Here is a 24,960-nt window from a genome sequence, read left to right as displayed (position 1 = left end):
ACCTCGCTAGGCTTCCTCGGTTTCCCCATCTGTAAAACAGAATAATAATAATGGTACCTACCTACCTCATAGGGTTGTTGAACGGACTTAATAAGACCATGATGTATATCACTTTGCCTAGCCCCTGGCCTGTAATAAGCATTTAATGCTAGTTGCTATTTTTATTACTATTGATCATCTAGTTTGCTTCCATGGAAGGACTTTGGCAGGTCTGTAAACCTCATAGGATTTTAACCAAAATTTGTTTTTGTAGTTTTCTTTTCTTTTTTTTTAAGATACCGTGTCTGTGGGTTTTTTTTTTTTTTTATTTAAGATTTTATTTTTTATTTATTTGACAGAGAGAGACACAGCGAGAGAGGGAACACAAGCAGGGGGAGTGGGAGAGGGAGAAGCAGGCTCCCCGCGGAGCAGGGAGCCCGACGCGGGGCTCGATCCCAGGACCCTGGGATCATGCCCCGAGCTGGAGGCAGACGCTTAAGGACTGAGCCGCCCAGGCGCTCCTGTTTTTGTAGTTTTCTGAAGAGAAGGCCCATCATCTTCTCAAAATGGATCCTTAGCTCAAATGTTTAGAAAAGAGGGGCACCTGGGTGGCTCAGTCGTTGAGCATCTGTCTTCAGCTCAGGTCATGATCCCAGGGTCCTGGGATCGAGCCCCGCATCGGGCTCCCTGCTCGGCGGAAAGCCTGCTTCTCCCTCTCCCACTCCCTCTGCTTGCGTTCCCTCTCTCACTGTGTTTCTCTGACAAAGAAATAAATAAAATCTTAAAAAAAAAAAAAAGTTTAGAAGAAAAAGGGGTCTTTAGTTCAATGCAAATGGGGAGACAGGGGCACACAGATGGGAAAGGACTAGCTGAGGGCCCCTCAGAAAATGTGGGGCAGACCTCAGAAGGCTACAGGTCAGGAGTTTATCTCCCAGACACCTCTTTCCACTGGTCCAAGCTGTCTCTCCAATCTGACCTGGCCATTTCTCGCCTGCTCAGCTATGATGGTGCCCCGGGTGGGCTCCCCACCTCCAAAATGCCTCCACTGAGCCTCCTCCACCTCGTGCCACCTTCGCCTTCCTCAGTCTCATTCTCACGACACAATGTCCCTGCTCCAAAACCTGTAATGGCTCCCTACTGCCGCCGAGGTCTGCCTGACACGCAAGCGCTTTCACTGCCAGCCCTGGCCCCCGCCAACCTCCTCCTCACTGTGGCCTCTTGTCTGGTCAGTGGAGCTGACTTCTTCCTCTCCTCTCACCCCCTCCCCACAGTCTCCATAACACCCACACACTCACTCAGTTCTGGACAGATTCTGCCGCTTTGCTCAATCACACAGTGTCTCAGGCCCAGCCGGCTACCCCCGCTCTGCCCTCAGGGTTGCCCCTGGGTCCAGCCACTCTCTGAACTCACCCTGCTCAGGCCACACCGGGGTATGCTGCCCAGAGCTCTGGCTCCAGGAAGCAGGCCTCTGCCCCTGCTCTCCAGCTCAGCTCCATCCCTGGACACTGACCCACCTCAGCCACTGCTCACATCCTCCCCCATTAAGCCTTCTGTCCTCTAGACGTTCAGGAATAACATTCCCTTGTCACTGGGAGTCCTAGGGAGTCAGCACTGTCCTCAGAGTTATGACTCCCGGGTCAGATTCTTCTCTTTGAGCCTCAACGTCCTCATCTATAAAATGGGGACAGCAACACCTACACCTTGAGTGATTCTTATGAGGGAAAAATGCCTTATAGGTTGGAAGGTATACTTTTTCTTTTTTTTCTTAAAGATTTTATTCATTTATTTGACAGAGAGAGACACAGCGAGAGAGGGAACACAAGCAGGGGGAGTGACAGGGAGAAGCAGGCTTCCCGCCGAGCAGGAAGCCCGATGCGGGGCTCAATCCCAGGACCCTGGGACCATGACCCGAGCCGAAGGCAGACGCCCAATGACTGAGCCACCAAAGTGCCCTGGAAGGTACTTTTTTGACTAAAACCTGCTTAAGAACAATACTAACGATCACCTTCATTTATAAGTTTATTTAAAACTGCAGTCACCGCGCAGCCCTGGCCCTCCCCAAGCCCTTTCCCGCTTTCATTTTTCTCCTTGGTACTTAGCAACATCTCACACACCATGTGTTTTACTTCTTTTTGTGTTGTTTCACCTTCTAAATGTCAACTCCTTGAGGGCAGGGATTTTTATCTACTTTGCTCTCTGCTGTGCACCCTAGAAAAGTACCTGCCACTAAGTGTGCACTTGGTAGTTGAGGAAGGAAGGAAGGAATGAATGAATGGATGAATGAATGAATCGAGCACTCCCCGTGTGCCAGGCACTGTGCTAACCACTTCTCACCATCATTCCATCTTAGATGGGTATTTTCATTACTCCTCATTTTGGAAAATGAGACCTCAAGTGACTTGCTCTGATCACACGGTAGGAAGCAGCCCGGCTAGGATTTGACTCCAAAGCCTGCCCTCTTGATCACTATGCTCTATTTCCTGTCCAGATGGGGGGTTATTTCTATTTCTACATTAGCTAAGCCTCTTGAATCTGTCACCCTCCCTATCTCCCTGGGGCTGTCACTCTCCCTCTGCCCCTGAGGCCACCAGTCAGTCCTCCCAACCCTCATTCTGACCTCTCTTAGCCATTTCCTCCACTTCTCAGCCCTAAAGCAAGCTGCTCATTCTCACCTCAGGCCTTTGCTCATACAGTGTGCTCCACCTGGACTGAGCTGGCTTCCCATTTCTTTCCATTGTGCCCATTTCTCAAGACCCACCTCTTCTGGTCTTCACTTGCTCCCTTCCCTGAGTTTATATCTTGTTTACTGCTGGGAAAAACCACTGGCGGATCATATGCTGACTTGGTCCATTCCCTCATTGTTTCCTGCATTTGGAGGCCTCATTCACTTCTATCCCTCTCCTGGTGAGGTTTCTCCCTCCTTCCTCTGCTGGATCACTGCCCCCACCCTACACCATCTCTTAAGCAGGTTTATAGCTTTGTGATTAAGAGCCTGGCTCCTGAGTCTCTCAATCTCCAGCTCTACCTCTTACTAGCTGTGTTTCTCTGGGCAGGTCGCTACACCTCTTTGAACTTGTTTCCTGTCTGCAAAATGGGGACAATACAAGCACGTGCTTCAGGAGCTAATGTGCCTGGCCCATAGTAAGCGCTCAATAATAAATCAGCCTCTTATTACTTCTATAGCATTTTATTGTGTCACTCATCCCTGTTCTAAAAGTCTCAGTCCCCTCTCTAAACAGCCACCGCCAATATGAATAACAATAAGATTGCTAACATGTATTGACCACTTAGTATTTGCAGTGAGTAGCAATATGCTTGGCACCTAGCAAGTGCTCAATATTGCTTACTGAATACATGAATTAACTAGTTTAATACTCGCAAAACCCAATTGGGGGGGGGCGCAATTATAATACCCATTTTACAGACAGGGAAATCAACGCCCAGAGAGGGTAAATGACTCAGCATGTCCGGGACTTAAACCCAAGCAGCCCGACTCCAAAGGTGAGACTCTCGAAGCCTTCCTCATCCTCACTGTTCCCATCTTGCTCTGCTCCAATGGCAGCCCCGGGGGTGGGACCCTTTCCTTCTCCAGAAGTTGGATCTTAGCATCTAGATAGATGTTCACCGAGCCCCCACTCCTGAGGTCAAAGCCTTCATACTTTATCTCATGTGAGCCTCATAAAATCCTCCAGTCAGTGCCATGTTTATTTTCCCTGGACAAACGGGGAAACTGAGGCTCAGAAAGGTGTCAGGTAACACAGGATTCAAAGCTCAAAACTCTTTTCCTCTGCATCATGTTTTGTGATGTTTTTCTCCTGTTGTCTTATACAACTGTGGGTAGCTGTTCAGACACACCTGCCTTATTTTTCCAGTCAGAAGACTTTCAGAAGAAGTCTCCGAGGGTGCAGTCTGAGGCCCACCTTCACTGTCCTCCCTCCACCCCCCACCCCAGCCAGCACTGCAGCAGGTGATCCAGGCCCCACGGGAGGCTTCCGAATAGCTGATCTGAACCTCCCAGCCAGGCCCACCCTGACGTTCTCACTGCTTCCACCACGGAACAGGTCTTAGCAGACTTGGCGTTAGTGAGGGTGGGGCTGGATCTCCCTTTAAACTTAGGCTAGAGACTCCCCCAAGTTGCCATATCTCCAGGGAATTCAGCACTCCTATCTCCCACCTACAGCAGGTGGGGGGGGGGCAGGGCAGTATGGTAGTTCAGAACAAGGACTCTGGATCCCAGTGTTCCAAGTTCAAAGGCTGTCCACCAGGTACGAGCTGTGGGACCTTGGGCAAGTTACTTAACCTTTCTAAGCCTCGGTTTTCTGATATGCAAGATGAGAATGAAAATAATAGGGCTGCTAGGTGATTAAATGAGTATCTATAAAGCTAGAAGAGTGCCTGGAACATGGTAAATGTTATGTGTTTGTTAAATAAAAGTAGGGTTCCAGCTAGCCACGGAAGGGTCCCCCTGGTAGGGTACAGTGCGAGTGACAAAGCAAACCCCAGTTCCAAACAGACAACTGAAGACACACAAGGAAATGGGAGCAGTTAGCTGAGACCTCATACCTCGGGGAGCCCCTTGTGGCAAGGATCCACTCCTCTCCCCACAGCCTCCAAAGCCAGGGGACCCCAGTTCCTGGTCCTAATACCCCCACCCTGATCCCCAAGCTACTTTCCCTCCCCTCCCTCCAACCGTTAACTCTTTCTGTGCAGCCAGAATCCAGGCCCTGCTTCTCCTAGTTGCTGTGTGACCTTGGGCAAGTCACTTAGCCTTTCTGAGCCTCATTTCCTCATCTCTACAGGGGATCATCCTCCCTTAGCGGGTCCGTCCTAGAGATTAACCAATAACCGAAAACATGCCAAAGATGTGTTCACAGGGGGGTGGACATGCTAGCGTCCTACAGGCCTTATGGGTGTGCTGTTTGGGCACTGGAGTGGGCAAGGGGCCTGCCATTAAAAAAGCAGATCCCCTCTTTGAAAGTTTCCCCAACCAGCCCCTAAGTACTGCTTGGGTTGCAAGCCAAGCTCCCTGTCCTTTAAACCACCACACTATGACATTAAAATCTATTTGCTTGGCAGGGAGGCAGGGGCCTTGTGTCAGGCCTCTCTTCACCAAGTTACTGTACAGGGAGCCCTGAAGCCATACTGGGGAGAGGGGAGGGAGGAGTAGGAGGGACCACAAGTGAGGGAGGGAAGGGAGGGCCCTTTGGAGGAGAGCCAGGGCAGAGTGGAGAAGACCCCAGGGTTGAGAAGGGCAAAGGGGAAAAGGGACACGCCTCCAGGGCTCCCCCTCCCACCCCACCCCCCAACTGAGCAATCACCTGGCCTGGCCTTCCACCCCTAAGAATTAAGAGGAGCCTGCGGCAGCAAGTTAGGATAGACGATTACCCGCCGTTAATTAATTAAAATAAACAGCAAATTAAATACAGCAAAATTAAAATAGCACAGGAAATTAATTCTCTACCAGCCCCACCTCACAGGTGAGATGCTTAAAGGGCCCCTTGCAGCTAGGATCCAGGGCACGGCGGGGGTGGGGGGTCACCATAACCTGCCTTATACCACAACTCCTGGCGACCCCAAATATCAACGGTGGAACCCACAGGCATTTACCTGCCTCCGCCACCCTGAGATGGGCCTCCTGGCTCCTCAGCCCCAGGGGATTCCAAGCCCTGGGCCACATTCCTGAATTCCAGCCCCGCTCCTCCCTTAGTGGGCAGGAAGGGTCCTGACACCCCTTGGGCCAGGGATTGGGCACTGTGCCCTCCTGGGCACATGGCCCACATCTATCACTGCACAGGTCAGGGCAGGAGGGAAGAGGGACCTTGGCCTTCTCTTCTAGGTTACCGCTGGGACTTGGTGTCAGATCCTGGCAAAAACGCCTCTTTTCCATGCTAAGCTCCTGGCCCCTCACTCAGAGGGCCCCAAATCTGTCTGGGGAACCCGTCAATTTGCTCCTTTCTTTCGCTCAGAATGCTCAGGAAGAAAGCGCGGCTGAGGCGCAGAAAATGCCCTACAAAGCTGACTAGGCCAACCCCTGGGACAGGATACCAGAAATCCCCTCCAGTACAAGACTGACCACCTCATCACACAGATAGGGAAACTGAGACCAAGGAGGGAAAGGCATTTGTTTGAGGTCACCCAATGGCTTAGCAGCAGAGCCTGGAGCAGAGTCTCTCATGGGCCCATTCCACGTCACCACCACCAATCAACCCCATGCTGACCACCCCGCAGCCTGGCCACCAAGGCCTCTCCTCCATAATCCCACCCCAAGACTCCCCAGTCTTATGTCTCACACAAGGGCCGGATTAGACTCCTTGGCCTGCCCTCGGGCTGTTGTCCATTTTGTTCCCTAAACCTGAAGCTCCTCCCTCCACCTCAGCCTGCCCAAGTTCAACCAGCCTCTTCAGGGTCTGGCTCAACGCCAGTTCCTCCACAAGCCACCCAGACCCTGCCGGGTGCTGCCTCATCCAACTGTAATCTTCCAGGGTGCTTTGCCTCCACCCACACGCTCAGCCCTCCCCTGTCTCCTGTGGTTATCAGGTGTGTGAACTACCCAGAGCCGCAGGCCACCTCACCACCGGGCCCCAGCCCCTGGCACGGTACTAGGTACTAGGTACTAGGACGCAGTAGGTGCTCACGAAATCGCCTCCTCATTGGATGTCCCCCACGCCCTACTGCGATGGACAACAGTGGCTATCACTGACGGCATTTCCTACCAGCCCGGCTCCTGCACTGTCCCATCCTCATCTGATTGGCCCAGCTTAGAGGCTGCGGGACCTTCCTGAGGTCACAGCTCTAGAACTGGGATGTCACCGGTCCTTGCTCCTCAATGAGTCCACTCTTCCATCCCACTTGCCTCTTCGAGATCAGACCACCATCATCTCCCATCTGGACTCCTCAAGCCTCCCAACTAGCCTCCCTGCCTCCAGTCTCTCCCCACCTTGTCTTGTCCCTAAAGACTTCCCAAGTCCTTGTGGCCCACTAGACAAAATCCAAACCTGTGAGCAAGGCATCTAAAGTCTGGGTTCTATGCAGCTTCTCCTCTAGGCTCAACCCCGCCCTGTGTTCCTGCCATACCATACCTTGATGTACTTCCAGGCTTTGCATGTGCTGTTCCCTCTGTCTGGAACACCTCCCCCCTATTTTTCCTCCTGTGAGTTCCTACACATCCCTCAACGTACAAGATCAAGGGCTACCTTAAAATTTCATCAGGTGAGACAAGCAACAAACAAACTGGTCACAAAACTGAGAGCTCTATGAGGGAAGGACCTGTGTCACCAGTGCCCCCAATGCTTAACCAATAATCAGGGCCCAATCAGCACTGCTGACTGAATGCTCCGTGTGCAATTGTTGGCTAAACCGGGCAATGACAGAAGAATACAAGGCCACAGTGTCCAGGGCTGGAGGTGGAGGGGAAGGGACCGAGGCCAGGAAGGCCAAGGCCATAGTGGGGAACAGTGACAAACACTGTCAGGGGCTGCTCTGCAGCAGAGCTACAGTCTTGGCAGAGGGAGTGTTTGTGAGAGACGGAGGAAGGAGAGCGACGGTGTGAGGGAGGCTCTGAAAGTGTGTGCGCGCGCGCTTGCATGTGAGAAAGTGGTGAGGGTGTGTGTCGGGGAGTGTGTGTGTGTCACGTTTGTGAATGAGTCTGTGCGAGAGAAGGTGAGGATGTAAAGGAGTGCATGTATGGGGGCTTGTGGGGGTCCATGTGAGAGGGCGAGGGTGCGTGGGAAGGGGAGCCTCTGTACCGTGTGGGTGGCTCTGTGGGAGATAAGGTGGCAGTGTGTGTCATGAGGGGTGCGGGTGTAGGTTCTCGAGCTCGTGCCTGTGTGCTCAGGCTGGAGGGCGCGGGGTGAGGGAGAAAGCCAATGAGCAAGAAGGGGACACCTGGGGGGGGTGCGAGTGAGAAACTCTGCGTGGGCGGGGGGCGCGGCTGTAAGCCCGGGCAGGGGGAGACGGCCTGCCTGTATGTGTCCAATGGGCGGGCAGGGTAAGAGATGGTGCAGCTCTACTGAGGGTGTGGCTGCCACGGCCTCGGCCATGGGCCCTGTGCCAGAGGTGGGGGCTGGCCCCAGGCCCAGGGTGGGGGGCTCTGACTGAGAGATTCCTCAGAGCCCCCCCCCCCCCCGGAGCCACAGGCGCCAGATTACCATGTCCCCGGGCAAGGAGGTCGACGAGGCCCAGATGTGCGTGCTCCTTACATCTGTCCACAGCAAAACCTCTGGGCATTTATTTGTCTTTGTCTGTGTCCGGGTGTGCACGCCTGTGCTTGTGTGCGCACCGCCGACTGTGTGTCCCTGCCTGTCTTTGTCTCCGCGCGTGTGGCTGGTGGTCTACGCCTGGCCGCATGACTGTGTCTCGGTTCGTGTGTGTCTAAGTTTATCCGTGGCTACGGGGCACTGTGCGTCCTCGGTCTGTGCCTGTCCAAGTGGGGCTGCAAGCATCCCCCGGGACTGCCTTTTTGTCGCCGTGGGTCTGTGTGGCCTTGGTGTGAGGGAATGTTGTGCTTTTGAGGCTGTGGGTCTAGATCTAAGTGTGTGTGTTTTCTTGTGTCTCTGTATGTGAGACTCTGCTGTGTGTTGTATCGTGGAAATGTTTATCTGTGCCTGTGGGATGTGCGTTCGTGAGACCAAGGATATGTGTGTCTCCGTGCATGTGTGTGTGTGTGTGTGTGTGTGTGTGTGTGTGTGTGTGTGTGTGTTGGGTGTGAGGGGTTTGTCACAGACTGGTGAGCAAGTTAATCTCAGACTCCGTGACACGTGGAATAAAATCACACTCCCATAATGGGATCATTCGTCTTCCTGTCCAAGAAGAGAACCAACTCTTTACCCTCCGCCCTGGGGGAGCCAGTGGGGCCAGGGCCAGGCTCGGCCCCCATCCAGGCCCCCTCTGGCTTCAGCACCCCACCCCCACCTCTCCTCAGCCGCACCAGGCCCATTCTGCCTCCAGAGTGCCCTGGTGCCCACTGCGGGCTGGACTGGGCTGGGCTGGACTCCAGGACATGTGACTGAGAGCCTTAGAGGCCTGTCCTGGGCCCCCCAGCCCCACCCACTACCAAGGAGAGCCCTGCCCCAAATGGGAGGGGGGAAATGCAGGAAGGAATCTTTGGGCCCCTCCTCCTCCCGGAGGGGAGGGATGAGCTGCAGGCCCGGCCGGGATTTTCCATCTCTCAGCAACAAGATTCCTGGTGAGCAGGCTGCGGGGTTTGGCAGGGCGCCTGCTGGAGACCCGCCCTCACCCGCCAGGACGCCTGGGTCCCCAGGGCCAGGCAGCAGTGGGTTCCCTGGGGAGCCAGGAGGGCCCCAGAACTCCAGTTTGTTGCTGCCCAATGCTGTGGGAAAGCCAGACACTTCCAGGCTCCCCCCACCAACCAAAGATGGCTCTCCAAGCCCCTAGGCAAACCACTCCCCATCCTCTGGCCTCCCTTCGCCAAAGCCTTTGCTTCAGAAAGCCATCACGGGACAGCCACCCAGCACCACCCACTCCCCACCTAAACTTCAGCACACGCCCAGCCTGGGTTCTAGACCTCACCTCTGGGTTTGAGGGCTCCCAAGGCCAGGGCTGCACTTCTCATCTCAGACTGGGGCTTCTGAGGACAGGGCCATGTGTCCTGCAGCTGCAAAATCCCTCTCGGTCTTAATGCTCCTTCCTGATTGAGTGGACAGGCACCAAGACAGGATTTCAAACTCAAGGCTGGGGAAACTGAGGCACTGAAGCCCTCTGCCCTGCCGCTATGAATCAGAGGCCAAATCCGTTAGTCTGGACACACAAGGTCTTAATCCTGCCCAACAGCAGTGGCTGCAACTCTTTCTTCCCTTATTGGGGGTATGGTTTCAGGAGGGGCTGAGCATCAGTTGGAGGGTAAAGGGAATGGGAAGGTGGAATCCCTCAACCCCCAGCCTTGGATGTGCAGCTGGAGAGCAGGTCTGGTAAGAGATTAAGGTCGAGGAGAAGGAGAACTGAGTTGCTCCAAGATTTATGAGCCTAGTTCTTCTCTCTTAAATTCCCCTCCAAGCCCCCAACCCCAGCCTGGTCCCTCCGGGGTCATGCTGTGGCCCCAGGCCAATGTCAGGGCCCTAACCCATCCATCAGCTGTTGCCAGGGAGTTTCCACCCCAGTGGGTTCCAAAGGGAGGGGCTCAACTGACACTAGGGACCCAGATTGATGGGGAGGGGGCATGGCCCTAAAGAGGCAGCCAATAGCCCCCTACACCGTCCTAGGAGGCTGGGGGCTCACAAACTCCAAGGAGGAAGCTAAGGCTGGTGGGTGGGGCCCAGGAGGAGGCAGCCTCCCAGCCAAGGCACCACACCCAGCCCCGCCCTCTCGAGAGGCCAGGAGACCTAGGATCCCACGGGGGCCCTCCAGCTCAAAGGGTGTGTGACCTTGGGCGGTTGCTGCTCCTCTCCAGGCCTCAGCCTCTCCACCGCACGATGCAGGAAGTGGCTCACATATCCCAGGTGTCCCTTCTTCAGCTCAGCTCCCTCACCACTTAGCCCTGCCCTCTCTCCAGTCCAGAATCTGGGCCACATGGGGTGAGACTGGGGCAGCTACCTGGCGGAGCCCCCGAAGCCGCCCAGAGTCAGAGCTGATGAGCTTATGGTGATTACCCCTCCACCACACATCCATTTTCCAGAAGAGCAAAACTGAGGCCCTGAAAGAGGGTCTGAGTCTGGACCAAGACCTGAGTTTTACTGGTAGGGTGGTTAAGGGCATGTTCTCTGGGGACAGAAAGACCTGAATTAAAATTCCAGCTGCACCAGAAACCACACTAAATCCCTTGCCTTCTCTCAGCCTCAGTTTCTGCATCTGTAGAATGGGTAATAGGGCCTCCCTCCTGTAACTGGTTGAGTTGAAATGAGAAAATGCACGTAAGCGTTTGGTGCAGCGGATCAAATGCTTGAATGATGGTTAACCATCAGGATCGTGGTAGCACTAACATAAACCCAAACAGCCTCGGGGGAGGGGAGGAGGGGTCCCAACCTGGCTGGAGAATGAGCCATCCTCCAGCCAGATTGGGACCCCCAGGGCCTCAGCTTAGGAGGGCCAGCCAAATTCCTCGAAGCCCCCAGCTGTCTCCCCTATTTGTTAAAGGCCTCTCATTAGTGAGCCTGGGCACCTGCCCCTCCACACGTAATAAGCCTCATTAGTATCTTAGCCCCAAGCTCTGTGCCCAGAGCCTATGTGTGTGCACACGCATGAGGGTGGGGGGCTGCAACAGGCCACCAGCCAGGAGACGGCATCCTCGCCAACCACACCCCCTGCCTGTCATCAGCAGGGCCCGTCACCACCCAGCTTGTCACCTGCCTGCCTCGCACCCGCACCACCTGTCACCCACCCAGCTCGTCACCCACCCAGCCCATCACCTGCACCACCTGTCACCCACCCGGCCTGTCACCGAAGCCGCCTGACAGGCATCTGGGTGGGGGACAGGAGATGGGGAGGAGAAGACCACAGGGGTGTGGAGCTGGGGGCCCCAGAGACCCTGTAGGACCCCCACTTCAGCTCGGCATCCTGCAGCATCGCCATGGCAACCTCTCAGCCGCAACCACTTTCCCAAACATCCCCCGCCCACCCTCCCCACCCCCCCAGGCCCTGCTCTTAGCTGAGCTGAGGCTGAGAAGAGCCTGAGTGACAGTAGAATGGGGCAGGAAGGAGGGGTTCATCAGCTGGCTGGCCTTGGCCATCCTTCCCTCTCTGGACTCGGTGACTCCATCTGCAAAATGGAGGAGCCAGAATGGGTGAGGCCCCGGTAGAGCGGGCCAGCCCTCCCCGGCCTGGATTGGCTGAGCCAGCTACCAGCTAACCTGTGAGGGCCAGGGGGTGGGCCAAAGGGCAGGCCTTTCTGGGTTCTTCCACATGCCTCTGCCCCGGCCCTGGCCCAGAGAGGCTGGGCCTCTGGCCCAAGCTCACACAGCGAAAGAGGAGGAGCAGGCTGGAAGGGAGAGGGGCTCTGCCACAGGACTGCCAGCTGCAGCCGCCACACTGGGTGACCCAAGGTGACCGGGGGCTGGGCTGGCCCCCCACCTCTGAGCTGCATTATTTATAATACCCAGAGCTTGGAGCTGAGCACCAGCTGCGGCGCTGCCCCTCCAGGGGGCACATGCCACAGTGGAATGGAGAAGACAAGGTGCCTCCTCAGGGAAGGCCCCTGGGGTCCTTGGCGCCCTCCACAGCTGGCTGGGGCAGGGGCTCCATCCTTCCCCTCCCTGCCTCCTCTCCCCTCCACTCCTCCAGGCAGGCCACGATAGGATTACTTCTGCATGACTGCCCGCTCCACGGGGTTCCAGAGACCCTCCTGCCTGCAGCAATCTTTAAAATTCCTCCAGCCCAACCTCGCTCCCTTTCTCCCTGCAGTGAATGCTCCAGCGTCTACCGCAGTGTGCCCGCCACTGCCGCCACCAAGCAGGCTGGGGGCCAGGTCCCTGGCACCTACGGGCAATGGTGGACCAGTCCTCACAGTGTATGTAGCCCGATGACTCTCAGAACCCTGAGGCCCAGGCCCTGGCCCTGGCCCATCCCCTCCAGCCCCCAGTGCTGGTCTAGCCCCACAGAGCACGGCTCAAGCTGGGGTCAGGCGTGCCAGGGGCGCCAAGGCGGATGGGCACATACGTGCGAACATACCTGATGGGTCTTGGTATGCTTGCCCATGTCCTCTGCTGCCAGAACCCAGCTGCCCCCACCTCCACTCTGACCCCCACTCTGCCTCACCAATCCCTGCTACCCCTGGGGTGGGCAGACAGCTGGGCCAGGCCAGAGTCTGTGGCTCCCCAGGGCAAAGAAGCAGGCAGGAGATCGATCCACTGAATTTTTTAAGGCTCTAATGGAGCCGGCATCCCAGGACCTGGGGCTTGGGATGCAGGCGGTGTCTTGGGGACCCCTCCCTCAGTACTGCAGTTGCTTCCTCTTTCAGGTCTTGGGGATTGGGGGAAACTTTCTTTGAGCCTTTCCCCAGCAAGAAGAGGCACGAGAGGCCTCTGGGAAAGAGATGGGATGTGGGGGGCTGTGAGCAATACCCAGAGCCTCCCCCCCCCCCCAGTCTCCCCAGCCCTAATGCAGGCAGAAGCAGCTCAGCCTCTAAATCACTCCCCTCACGCTGCCCTCTGAGGCGGATTCTGTGCATCTGTAATTAGGGGGTGGAACAGATGGTGGAGATTCCGTTTAAAATCATGCATCTAGTAAAGTAACCTTCACTGTCGGAACTGACTCCCAGGGAGACCAAGCCCCGAAGCCCAGATGGGGGGGGAGAGGGGGGAGCATGTCAAGCCAACACTTCACCCATCTCTCTCCCTGAAGCCCCAGACCCAATGTCCCTCTCAGGTAAGCCAAGGGTGGGGGGCGGGCAGGTTGGCAAGCACCTGAGAATGTGCAGGCTGGGGGTAAAGCCCCCTACCCCCCCAACATACATGCCAGGGCAGGGCTGGGTACTCAAGTTCTTGGCTAAGAGACCAGGGTGACCAGGTGCCAAGAGTCCCCAAAGAGGCCCCAAACCCCCAAAGCCCAGGCCAGGGTGCCCAGAGCACAGGGTCTTGGGTGGGGCAGCTTTGAACCAGATGTACAGCCTCACTGTCCAGGAATGAAAGGCCTGGGGCAGTGAGGGGGGCGGAGACGCCTCCCCAGGCACAGGAGGCTCTGGGAAGTGGGGGAGGCCTGGACAGCAGAGGAGAGAGAGCACACAAGAGTGAGCTAGTGTGTGTGCAAGGCTGGCTGGGAGGGTGTCTGGGGGAGGGGACCCCAAGAAGAGGTGGGGGGGAGCTGGGATGGAGAGTGCTGTGGGGGGAGGTGTGCTGGCAGGTGTGGGGCTGGGAGTGAGGGCTGCAGAGGGACTGAGCTGGGGTGTGTGGCAGGGTGAGGCAGGGCGCCTGCTGGTGAGCGCTCGGCAGGTGAATGGGCACAGGGCTGTCACTGAGGCTGGCTGTGTGTGCTTGGTGAGGCGTGGGGCTGTCCCTGGGCCCTCGGATGGCCAAGGAAAGGACTGGAGCTGGGGCTTGCTGGGGACATACAGAGGACAGCCTGTTGAAGTGCTGGGTCTATGGGGGGAGTGTGCATGTGTGTGCAGGTGTGTGTGCATATGCACACCTGGGAAAGTATGAGAAGCTGAGGGACATTATCTGTTTAGAAGTATACCAAAACTGAAGCTATGTCTGTGTTTGAGGTTAATGGTGGGGCTGAAGAGGGTCTTCTTGTTTGAGTGGGTGTCGAGTGGGCAGTGTACGTATGTGTGATGGGGGGCAGGCTGTGTGTCTGGAAAGGTATAGGGGTTGGTGTGTTTAGGGTGGTGCTGGGCTGCAGCTGGGGGACACACTGGGGCTGTAGGCAGAGTCTATGCGTGTACCTGGTGAGGTGTTGGTGCTCTGAGAGTCTGAGTATGTGGAAGGTATCAGGGCTGCTCTAGGGTCCTGGGTGTGTCCAGGGAGGTGCTGGGTTGAAGAGGGAGTTGGTGTGTATGTGTGTGTGTGTTGGATGTATGCTGGGGATCATAAAATCTGGGTTTGGGTTCATTACTAGGGCTGTAACCATGTGTCTGGGTGGGAAGGTGTATGGTGGTTGTGTGTTTGTGGGCATGTTGGGGCTATGTGTATATATGGGGCAGTTGGGTGTCAGAAGAGCGGACATATGGGGAAGTGTTGGAGCTGTGTATTTGTAGACAGAGCAGTTGTGTGTTTGGGGTGTTCAAGCTGTAAGTATAGGAGGAGGAGCTGTATGTTCAGGTGTTAGGGGCCACACTTGGGTCCCTGTGCTCGGACACGTGATGGGACTCAGGGTGAGGCTAGGTGCCCCTGGAGGTGATGGGCAGAGTCCTAGCCTTTGCTCAGGGGCTGTCTGCTAGAATCCCTCTTCTGGGGGGGGGTGCCTGCCCACCCCCAGACCCTGTGTGGGGGTGTGGAGAACAGGGTGGGGGGTTCGTCCATCTGTCTCAGCCCATGCCCAGGCCAGAGGAGCAGAGCCGCCTCCTCGTTCCCTGGGGGGCAGCATCGGATCTCAACCCACCCATCTGCCTTCAGATGGTTGAGGCAGGAGCCTCCACAAAGCTGCCTGGAGGGCATCACTGTGTTTGAAGAGGCACAGGCTGGGGGGTGGGGGGAACTGCACAGCAAACAGTCCTCATGGAGGCTCCTTTGAAAACCACTGACGCCAGGAGAGAGGAAGAGGGAGGACAGGGGCGGGTATGTCTGTCCTTGTGCGTCTGTGTGGGTCAGTGCCCAACTGTGAGCCTCAGAGCCCCTTCGCATGTGTTCATGCTGACGGCCTCTGTTCAAGCAGCATCCTGGCCTTGGAAAACAGCCCTCCACCCCTGGCTGCGAGCTCACAGCCTCACCCAGGCAGCTACCACCCCTCACACATGCACACTGCCTACACCCACACACAACCCCCCTACACACCTTCACATCTGCATAACACTGCACCCTCACACACATGCAGCTCACCGCCAGGGCCCTGTACCCTGCTGTACATAAAGCCCAAACCCCCCCCAACTCTGCAGAACCAGGCGGCCACACACACCTGTGACATACACACCCGTCCGCACATACATGCCCGACCAGGAGCTATCACACATACACCCACACACTCCACGCACCTTGGCTCTCCCTGTTACACCCATACCCCACCTCACACGCAATCATCTCTCTCACGCACGCCGTAACAGACACTCGCCACGTCGTACCTGTACGTGAGTGCACATGTCTGTAGGTGCACACACTCATCCTCACCAACTCTCAAATGGCTCTTCCACATCACTCAACCCACCCGCCAGCTCCCTAGGAAGGCTCCCACTGGCTGACAGGGCCCCCCGCCCCCCCCCCACCCCCCGTCCCCCGCCAGCTGGGAAGGAGCGGGAGCACATACCACCCCTACCCAGACACCTGGGAACACTGATCTTCACCTCCAGAAAGAGCCCTCCCTCTGCTCTGGTGTGACTGCCACTGTATGTGTGAACGTGTGATTGTGTGTGCGTGTGTGTCAGCATGTCCTGAGACCCCATGACGAGGCATGTGTGTCACTGCCTTTAGGGATAAGGAAGCATAGGTATGCATTCCCCAGTTACACTTGTGAGATGTGGGATGAGTGTGAGGGTGGAGATTCATGTCATAAAGTGTGTGTGTGTGTGTGTGTGTGTGTGTGTGTGTGTGTGTGTGAAGGCCTGTGCAGACAGGTATGAATATGGGAGTGCATTTACACAAGGAGACACCCAGTGAGTGGTGAGTGTGATATTTTCTGACACAAGAGATATGTCCATCTTGGAGTAGGGGTCTGGGCTGGGAAAACTGCTCTAGTAACTCCCTCTGCAACAAAAAGAGCAGGGAGGAGGGGTCTCTGCGTGCTTCTCCCTCTCTTGTTCTCTCTCTTTCTCTCTGACCTCTTTAGCAGCTGGAAACTGAGCCGGGGGTGGAAGGAATGGAGACTTGGCTGGCCCAGGGGTTTGGGGAGGGAAGCAGGAGAAAACACCTTCCAGATTCTCATCAAATCCCTGTTTGTGGTCTGTAGCCTCAAGCCTCTCCTCCGCCTCTCCTCTGTCTCTTTCTCTCTGTCTGGGTTTCCCCTTTCTTTATCTCTTCCTGTCTCTCACCCTCTCCCCGAGTCTCTCCTCCGCCTATCTCAGTCACCTTGTCTCCCCTCTGGGATCTCTGTGTCTCCATGTCTCAGTCTCTCTGTCTGTTTCTCTCTCCCCAGGCCCTTCCATTTTTCTGACTCCTCCTCTCTCTGCCAGCACCTCTGTCTGTCCGTCTCTCCCTGTCCTGGTCCATCTGTCCGTCTCTCTCCATCTGCCTGTGCGTGGGTGTCTCTGTCCATCTGTTCCACCACCCATCTGTCTGGTTGTCTGTGTTAGTCCTTCTAAGGGTGCCCACTCGCTCCCCAAGGTACCCTCCCCCAGGTCAGCAAAGGCCTCTCCTGGCTCAGGGGAGTGGGGAGGGGATGCAGAGCTGCAGCTTCTGGAAGCTTCAGTAGCAGCTGGGCTGAGCTGGGAGTTCGGGGCCAGCCAGCTGCAGAAGCAGCCCCTCCTCTGGGCTCCCAGGCCAAGGACCCCAGAGCAGAAAGGGGAGAGAAAGCAGGGCCTCGCTGCAGCTGAGTTTGTGCATGTGTAGGTAAGGGAGGGGGCAGGGGGCCTCACTTCACCAGTGCCCCCCCTCCCCAAAGCTAGGCCCTGCAGGAGAGGGATCTTCAGTGCCCACCTTCCTGATCTCCTAGCCAATGGCAGAGATGCTGGGATCCAGGAGGGAGGGGCTGGGGGGGGTGCCAGGCCTTGGGAGAAGGAGGGGCTAAGAGCTCCTGGTTTCTTGTCAGCTGGGTGGGAGGGGGGGTCCTTCTCTCCGCCCTTCCAGGCAGTCCCTGGGGATGGCTCTAGTTCTGGTTCCAGCTCTAGGCATATGGAGCTCCCACAGGGGCCATTCCCGCCTCCCAGCTTCTCCAGAGCCTCTGACCCATAGGGATATTGGGGGGATAGAGGAGTATCTCCCCCCTCCCCAAGTGGAGGTTGGTTCTGGACAAGTGGGGACCTTGACCCTGTCTAGGCACTCACCGTCCTGAGAGGCCCCAGGTAGCCCACCTACCATTGCCAGACCAACACCTTATTCTCGCTCACATATACACGCACACAGGCGCGCAGAGTGTACCCTAGCGTTCATGGCCTGCCACCCCCACTCTCCCACCCAGCAACTCAGAGGACTCAAGAAGGAGCCCTACCCCAGAGACATGTGCCCTACCCTGCACTGGTGGCAGGCGCCAAGAGTACCTCCAGCACTCAGCCAGCAGCTAGAGGTGACATCCCTCAGCACCCTCCCGGTCTGTTCTGTGCCCCCCATTCCCTCTCCAAGAACAGTCCAAATCCCACAGTCCCACAACAGATGGGGAAACCGAGGAAGGGATGGGAGGGCAGAGTTACTCCTCCTGAGACCCTGGCGTGGAATCACAGAGAAAGAAAGGGACGCTGACCTACCACGAGCAAAGTCCATATTGGCTGCTCCCTCCGCACAGCCCGACCGCTGGGCCAGGGCCAGAGGCTGGCTCCCTCCCTCTAGAGCTCTCCTTGCCCCCGGCTGGGCCCCCTCCCTCTCTGAGCTTCTGAGCAGTCCTCCCTGCCCTCTCCCTCCCAGCCCTGGCTCTCCCATCCTCAGCTCTTGGAAGCCTGACTCACTGTTTCCCCTCCTCTCCCCCCTCCCTCCCTCTCTCTCCCGCCAGCGGCGCCTCCCCCTCCCCTGGGTGGGTGGGGGGGGGGCTCTGGCCACAAGGGTGCCTGCCTGCTCCTCTCTCCCGGGCTCCGGCCCCCCTCTGCACCCAGGAGGCCCCCTGCAGCTGTCCTTATTCTCTAACTAAGACTGCTAGAGTGCGAGGAGCCTGGGTCCCAGGCCTGGCATGGCCAAGTGTCTGTGACCCTGGGCAAATGGCTCCCTTCTCTAGACTTGGTTTACTCCTGTCAAACGATGTGTGACTGGGTCCAACTGGATGATGCCCCTGGCATCTCTTGGACCCTAATGTTCCCCGCCTTTAAAGTCCCAGGTGCCCCTTGGCATGGAGCACAAGCAACCTGTGGGGCACTGTTCCTGCCTCAGGCCCCAGCCCCAGGTCCACAGGAGACTCTGCTCTGTTTCCGGACATCTGGAGAAGGCAGAGGGAGACGCTGCCCTGGGGCAGGACCGTTAGTCAAGTGACCCAGGGCATCCCCCCCGTCTCCCCATTCTCCTCCTCCCGTGGGAGTCTTTCCCTCTCTCTTCCACCTGTCTCCTCCCTCTTGCCAGAGACATTTGCTCGCCTCTCCTCCAAAAACAGTGCCTGCTTGTTCCTGGCTGTGGGGCAGGGAATGGCACATGCCTAGGCCTTCTTGGTCCCCTGGGCCCCACCTCCAGGGGCTGTGATCCTGGCTCTTCCCCTTGACTGTTTGCTTTCTCATTCCCTCATCCCTGGCTTCTGCCACCATCTTTCCCTCTCTCCACCTGGCACATGGCTGTCTGGGTCTCTCTCCCCTCCCCTCGCCTCCGTCCCCTAGCTCTCTCCCTGCGGGGGCCCATCTGCTGGCATTAGCAACAATGTTATCCTCGCTCCTTCCTGCATTCCCCATCCTGGCTTCCCCTCTCTTCCGAGCTGTCCCAAGAGACCCAGGGGACCCAGAGACAGAGCTGGGCTCCATCCCATAATAGTGAGTCTGCTTGACCTCACTCGGCCCGACCAGAAGTGTCTGGGCATCTGGTATGAAGGCATGGCACGGCACCCCCTGGTCTTGGGTGACTGGCATGAGACACAGAGCTCTGTATTCTACAAACAAACAAACAAAGTTGGCCTCGGGGTGGGACACTGGGGGTTTGAAGGGAAATGAGAGAGATCAGGTTAGCCTGGAGAAAGCCCCTAGCCAATGGGAAACAGAAGCAAGTGGAGGGAGTGGCTCAAAGTCAATGCTCCAGACTGATCTGAGAACCAGCAATATCCCCTCTAGGGCTCTGCCTGTCCAGAGCAGCTGCCCCCCCCCCTCCGCCCCCAGTTCCCAGCCAGGGACACTTGGCCCCTCAAGCCTGGAGCACAGCCACAACCTCAGGTGGAGATTCCATCCCTTAATCTCCAGTAGGGTCCAAGTCCAACCTCCCAACAGTATACCTCCACTTAGCTCAACAGGGGATCCAGCAGCTTCCCTGCCAAGATCTAAGCAGGTGGAATGGGGTTAACAGAGCCCCCCAACTCCCAAGCCCCCTCACCAAAGTCCCAGTCAAGGTCTGGGAAGCAATGTGAAATAACCCTGGAATGCGCATACCCCCAAACTGAGAAGCTACACTGTCCATCCACAGCATCTGGGGGTGCTGGGGCTCCCTGCTCCCCGACCCTGTTCCAGACCCCCCAGCCCAGCAACCGTAATAAACAGCAAGCTCTTTTTCTTTATGACAGCAAATTTCTCCAAGCCCAACAGCTCCTTCCATCACTACCTCAGCTATAGATCACATTAAAAACTCACAGAGGGCAACTTAAACACATCACATTTGTTTCTCTCTATATTATTTCAAAAGTAACGGCATTAAAAATGGATTTTACTACAGAAAATAAATATCAGCACGTGGGCCGGGAGCCCAGGCAGGAGGAGGGAGCCCACCAGGAGAACGTCCCCGAGGGCTTGGGCACAGCTTAGGTACTGACCAAGGAGGTGGCTTGAGGCCAGACAACACCCTGGGGCCTAGGGGGGATGTGTGGGGAGGGGATAATACCTGCCCACCCAGGCACCTGCCCCAGTGCCAGACCAAGAGGGACAAGAGTCACTGGTTTGGACTGGTGCCCACTGGTCCCCCTAAGCTCACACCCTCACTGTTCTGTGCAACCCCTGAAGGGTGGGAGCTCTGGGGCAAGAAGTTCACCAGTCTCTGGGGGTTATTCCAACTATTGACACAGCAGGAGAAAAAAAATGAATTCAACTTACTATCCAGTTTGATTTTCCATTGCTATAAAAATAAATATACATCTGCTCCAAGGAGGGAGATGGCAAGCGGCATGCACATGCCACCTGGGGGGTCCCCCCACAGCTCACCACCACAATCCAGCCTGCCCCCCCTCCAAGCCAGGGGTGCGGGGGATGGACAGACTGGTAATCTTTCACTTAAAAGCCCCAGCTCTCACACACTCTCACACACACACACACACGCACACACACACACACACACACACACACACACACACACACACCGGGCCACAGGGAACAGGAACAAGCCAACAATAGAAACACCCCAAATACTCCTGGCAGGACTCTGCCCAGGCCCGGGCACATGCCCCCGCCCCGCCAGCAGCAGCAGCGGACAAAATGTGGCCACCCTGACCCGGAGGCAAAGCTTGTCCTCACACCCTGAGCTCTGCCCAGGGAGCTGGGGCCAAGTCCCGCCTGACACCAACTGGTCCGGCGGGAAACGCCTGCCCAGCCAGACAGGCACAGGCCCCCCAAGGGTCCCTCCTTGTGCTCAGGGACCAGGCTGGTGCAGCCTGGCCCTGCCTCCCAGGGTGACGCCTGGGCCCAAATTCAGCTGGCCCTGCCAGTCAGGCGCTGGTGCAGAACCGAGGGCACCAGGCTCAGCCCCTCCCAGCCCAGCCCCAGGGCCCCCAAGCTAGGAGGGAGGGGGGACTCCCCACCCCTCCACATCTGGCCCTGGCCCCCAGGGTCTGCGGTAGAGAATTCCCGCCCCCGCTTCTCTCTCTCTCTCTCTCCCTCCTCCCGCTCTGTGCCCGCTGCCCGCCTCAGGGACAGCCCCAGCTCCCGCCTCCGGCCAGCAAGGCCCACATCCTTCCTCCCTCAGCTGGCCCCTTCGCCTGGCAGGAGGCTGGGGGGGTCAGGCTGCGAGGGAACCCCTCCAGCTCCCATTAGTCCTCATCCCCAGCCCCCAAACTCTGGGTCGCTGTCCCTTTTCCTGTCGAACAGGAAACAAGGTTATTTCCTAGACTCAGAGCCAGCCCCCTGCCCCTCTGGCTCTGCCCGGGGACCAGGACCCAGCAGGAGAAGGCGCCCTTAGCCAAAAGGCACAGGGATTCAGCAATTCACCCCCAGCTCCCGGCCCAGGGGGCTGACAGCTGTCACTCAGCACCCCACCCCCTGGGGAAGAGGGGGCCCGATTCAATCAGAGCCCCAGAGGAAACGCATTGATAGGCGATTATTTATTTATTTATGCAAAAGTGAGCCGACTTTGTTCGCCAGGTAACCGGGCACGCGGCCCAACCCCTCCGGCCCTGGCCACCCCCAAATCCCTCCTCCGCCCCACACCCCCTCCGGGTCATTAGGTCCCCGCCCCTCAACTCCCAGAGCACCAGCGGAACCTTGGGATTTGGGGGTTGGAGGGGAGGGGCTCCTCCCTCCGCAGTCTCCCCCTTTCCCAGCGCCGTTCCTAAAATCCAGCCTTGTTCTCCGCTCCCACGGTCCCCCCTTCATTCTCCCCCCCCCACATTCTCAGCAAGCTGGAGAGCAAATTGCAGTTTTAAATCCAAAGACCGAGGGAGGAGGAAGGAGGAGGGGGCGCGCGGCAGCGCTGGGCGCGCACCTCGCCCCCGAGCCGGGGGAGCTGCGGGGCGGCCAGGAAACCCGAGAACCCCCCCTCCCCGCCCCCCCTTCTCGTCCACCTCCCCCTCCCCCTCCCCGGCGCTGCCTGCCAGGCTTCGAGCCGAGCCCAGCCGAGCCGCGGGCCCCGGTGGAAACAAAGACCGATCGCACCGCGGGCACCGCAGCCACCGGGTCCCGCGGACCGGACCGGGGCGCGCGGAGGGGGCGCGGGCCCCCCCCCCGGGGCGCTGCACAAAAGAGCCCGGCCGGCCGGTCCCCAGCGGGGTCTAGGGCTCGGGAGGAGGCGCCACTCACCGGAGTGCTGGGCTGCCGGCTCCGTGGGTCCGAGCCAGGCGAGGGGCTTTGGGGGGCGTCAGTCTTCCGGCGGCGGCAGCGACGCGGGCGCCGGGCTGCTGGGGAGAGGAGTCGTGGAGGAGCCCTGAGCCGCCCGCCGTTGCTGACAGCATGGCTCGCGTCTCGGCTCACATTCTCCGCCGCTAACTCCGCTGGACACGGCCCCCCGCTCCCGCGGCGCCCCCCCCACCTCGATCACTCCTTCGGTCTCTGCGCCCCCCTCGCTCCCCCCGCCGCGCACACACTCTCACAGCCCTGGACACCCCCGCCCCCACCCCCCCATTGCAAACCTGGGAGGGAACGCGCCCCGCGTAGTCCTCCTCCTGCTCCTCCTCCTCCGCCCTCCTCCCTCCCGCTCTCCGGCTGTCTGTCTGTCTCTCTGACTGTCTCTATCTCTCGCTCTCTCTGCCTTTCTCTGCTTTCCGAGCTGGGTGGGAAAAGGAAATGAGGACAGAAAGCAGACGCTGGCTTTGGGTGGTGGTAGCTGGATTCCCTCTCTCCCTCCCTCCTCCTCCTCCCCTCCCTCCTCCTGCCTTCTGCTCTCTCCGCTGCGAGCGGGGCTGAGCGCAGCCTGGCGGGTGGCTCGCTCTGCCCGCCCGCCCGCCCGCCCGCCTGTCTGTCTGTCTGGTCTGCCTCGCTCGCTCCCTCCCTCCGTCTCTCGCCCTCGCCCTGCCTGCCTGCCTCTCTCCGTCTCCGCCGCCGCCGCCGCTGCCTCTGCGAGCTCGCCTTACCTTCGCCGCTCACCATCCGGAACCCCAGGGGGGAGCGCGCGCGCGGCACGCCGGGACTTGTAGTCCCCACCCCGGCCGCTCGGCGTGCGGGGAGGGCGGGGCCGAGCCGGCTGCCCCGACGGCGCGGCCGGGAGCCCGCGGGGACTGCGCGCGGGTCCCTCGTGGGGGAAGGGGGCGCGTCCGTCCTCCGTTCACCAAGGGTGCCGGTTCTCCCGAAGGACTAGGGATGTTTCTCTCGTTCCTTGTTCCCTGCGGGGGGCTCTGGCTTGGGCGGAGGTTGCGGGTGGGAGCGAAGGGGCGGGGTCTGAGAATGGAATGAGTCGAATAGGGAATCAAGGGATTAGCCAAAGGGCCTGCGACTTTCTGGGGCGCCCCAATTAAAGGATAGATGGAGAGTGGGGAAGACCGGCGTTCTGAGTCTGGGGACGTTCTCCCTTTCTGAAAAGGTTTCTTATCGACTAAAGGACGACGTTTTTGACGCGAGGGTTGCTCCAGAAACCTCAAAGCCCCACCACCGCTTCCTCCTGATTCAGGGACCCCCGTCCCAAGCTCTGACCACTGGGTTTAGCCCCTGCAACTCCTAGTTTTCCTAGAAGTCCAAGGGTGGCCAGGGCACAGAAGTCCTGGATAATCCACAAATAGCACCCCTCCCCCTTCCTGAATTCGACTGAGCATTTTGGTTGTGTCAGGAAGCAAGATTCAACAGTTCAGAGTTCCTGCTGCGGCCAAGGGGCTGGGCTCAGCACTTTCACCTACCTCCTCTTCAGGTCACATCTGTTATCCAGCCCCTAGCTCCAGGCCCCCTGCCTGGCCTATCCCCACAGATGGGAATGTGCCCTGCCTGGGCCTGGTTACCAAGGGGGAAGTAGCTGGACAGCCCAGGAAAGGCTACTGGACACAGCAGGGCCCCTCGCTCCACAAAGACCCGGTGAAATGGTGCTATTGTCATTTCCATCTTAGAGATGAGGGCAGTGAGGTCCAGGTCCCCTCATTTGGAAGTGGTAGAGCCCTGCTGGACCAGGGATGATCTGATCCGAATGCCCACTGCCTAACCTCTGGGCCATGGCAGGAGGTTGTGACTCCCAGGTCTCTGTCTGACCTTCACTCCCAGCATCTGTGTGTCCTCCTTTGGTACTTTAATTCAACAGATGTTAACTGAAACATGTAGAGCTCACAGGGGACACTGAGAAGAATAATGCAGGATCATGGTCCAGTCCTCAGTAGCTACCAACATCAGCCCTGACTGGTACTCTGCTAGTCTCCCATTTCATCTGTGTATCTGACATTCCTTGGCCATGTTTCTGCTGACTTTGTCTTGCCCCACATCTGAAGCTCCTTCGCAAGTGCCTTTGTTCTTGGGCCACCTGTTTCTGACTCCTCCTTTGGCCCTGCAGGGTGATGGCCAGAGTGTGACAAAGGCAGGTGGTGACATTTCTCCAACTACAACTCCCCGTCACCACCTTCCCTACACCTCTCCCCCTCCCAAGCACCTCCTTTAGGGCAGTCTGAAACCCCCAAAGGGCAAAAGAAGAGGGTTCTGGGGGGCACCCTCTAGGCCCTTTGATGGGGGCAGGGCTAGGAGGGCAGCAGCAATGAGAGAGAATGAGGGTTCTAAACAGTCTAAACAGTACACCTATTTATCTGGCATCAAGGGGCTGGCATGGCCAGCTGGAGAGGCCCCCATTTGGGAGCAGCTTCTCTTTGCAGGCAGACCGTGGGTTCAAAGATTTATTCATTGAATGGGAAGTATTCTAAGGTCAGATATTAATGAAAGCAGCGGTTTAAGTTGTTAGGGGCCCTTTTGGGTCCAAAGCCTGAGTCTAAAGGTATTGCAAATACATGAGGCTTTGGCATCTTGCTCTAGCTGGTACCCCATGGGAGAGACTTTAGCATTGGGAGGGTGGAAGA

At 57.8% G+C, this 24,960-nt stretch overlaps 1 protein-coding gene across 1 annotated transcript in view; it reads right to left on the bottom strand.

Moving 5' to 3' along the window:
• The window catches only part of LOC141369928 (uncharacterized), a 49,092-nt gene extending 26,020 nt beyond the window's left edge, over nucleotides 1-23,072 (bottom strand). Inside the window, exons 1-3 of the mRNA XM_073903583.1 lie at nucleotides 23,053-23,072; nucleotides 22,283-22,380; nucleotides 9,508-9,625 (exon numbers count right to left, since the gene is read on the bottom strand). Of these exons, the coding sequence (XP_073759684.1) occupies nucleotides 9,508-9,625; nucleotides 22,283-22,380; nucleotides 23,053-23,068 (232 nt within the window). The 5' untranslated portion in view covers nucleotides 23,069-23,072. The remainder of the gene's footprint in view (nucleotides 1-9,507; nucleotides 9,626-22,282; nucleotides 22,381-23,052) is intronic.
• Nucleotides 23,073-24,960: the final 1,888 nt, after the last annotated feature.

This window comes from Callorhinus ursinus, unplaced genomic scaffold, assembly GCF_003265705.2.
Source record: "Callorhinus ursinus isolate GAN/ISIS: 27379988/994484 unplaced genomic scaffold, GSC_fseal_2.0 scaffold18, whole genome shotgun sequence".
Taxonomy (NCBI): domain Eukaryota; kingdom Metazoa; phylum Chordata; class Mammalia; order Carnivora; family Otariidae; genus Callorhinus; species Callorhinus ursinus.
Note: the sequence above shows the minus strand (reverse complement) of the source record. Positions and strands in the feature narration are given on the sequence as shown.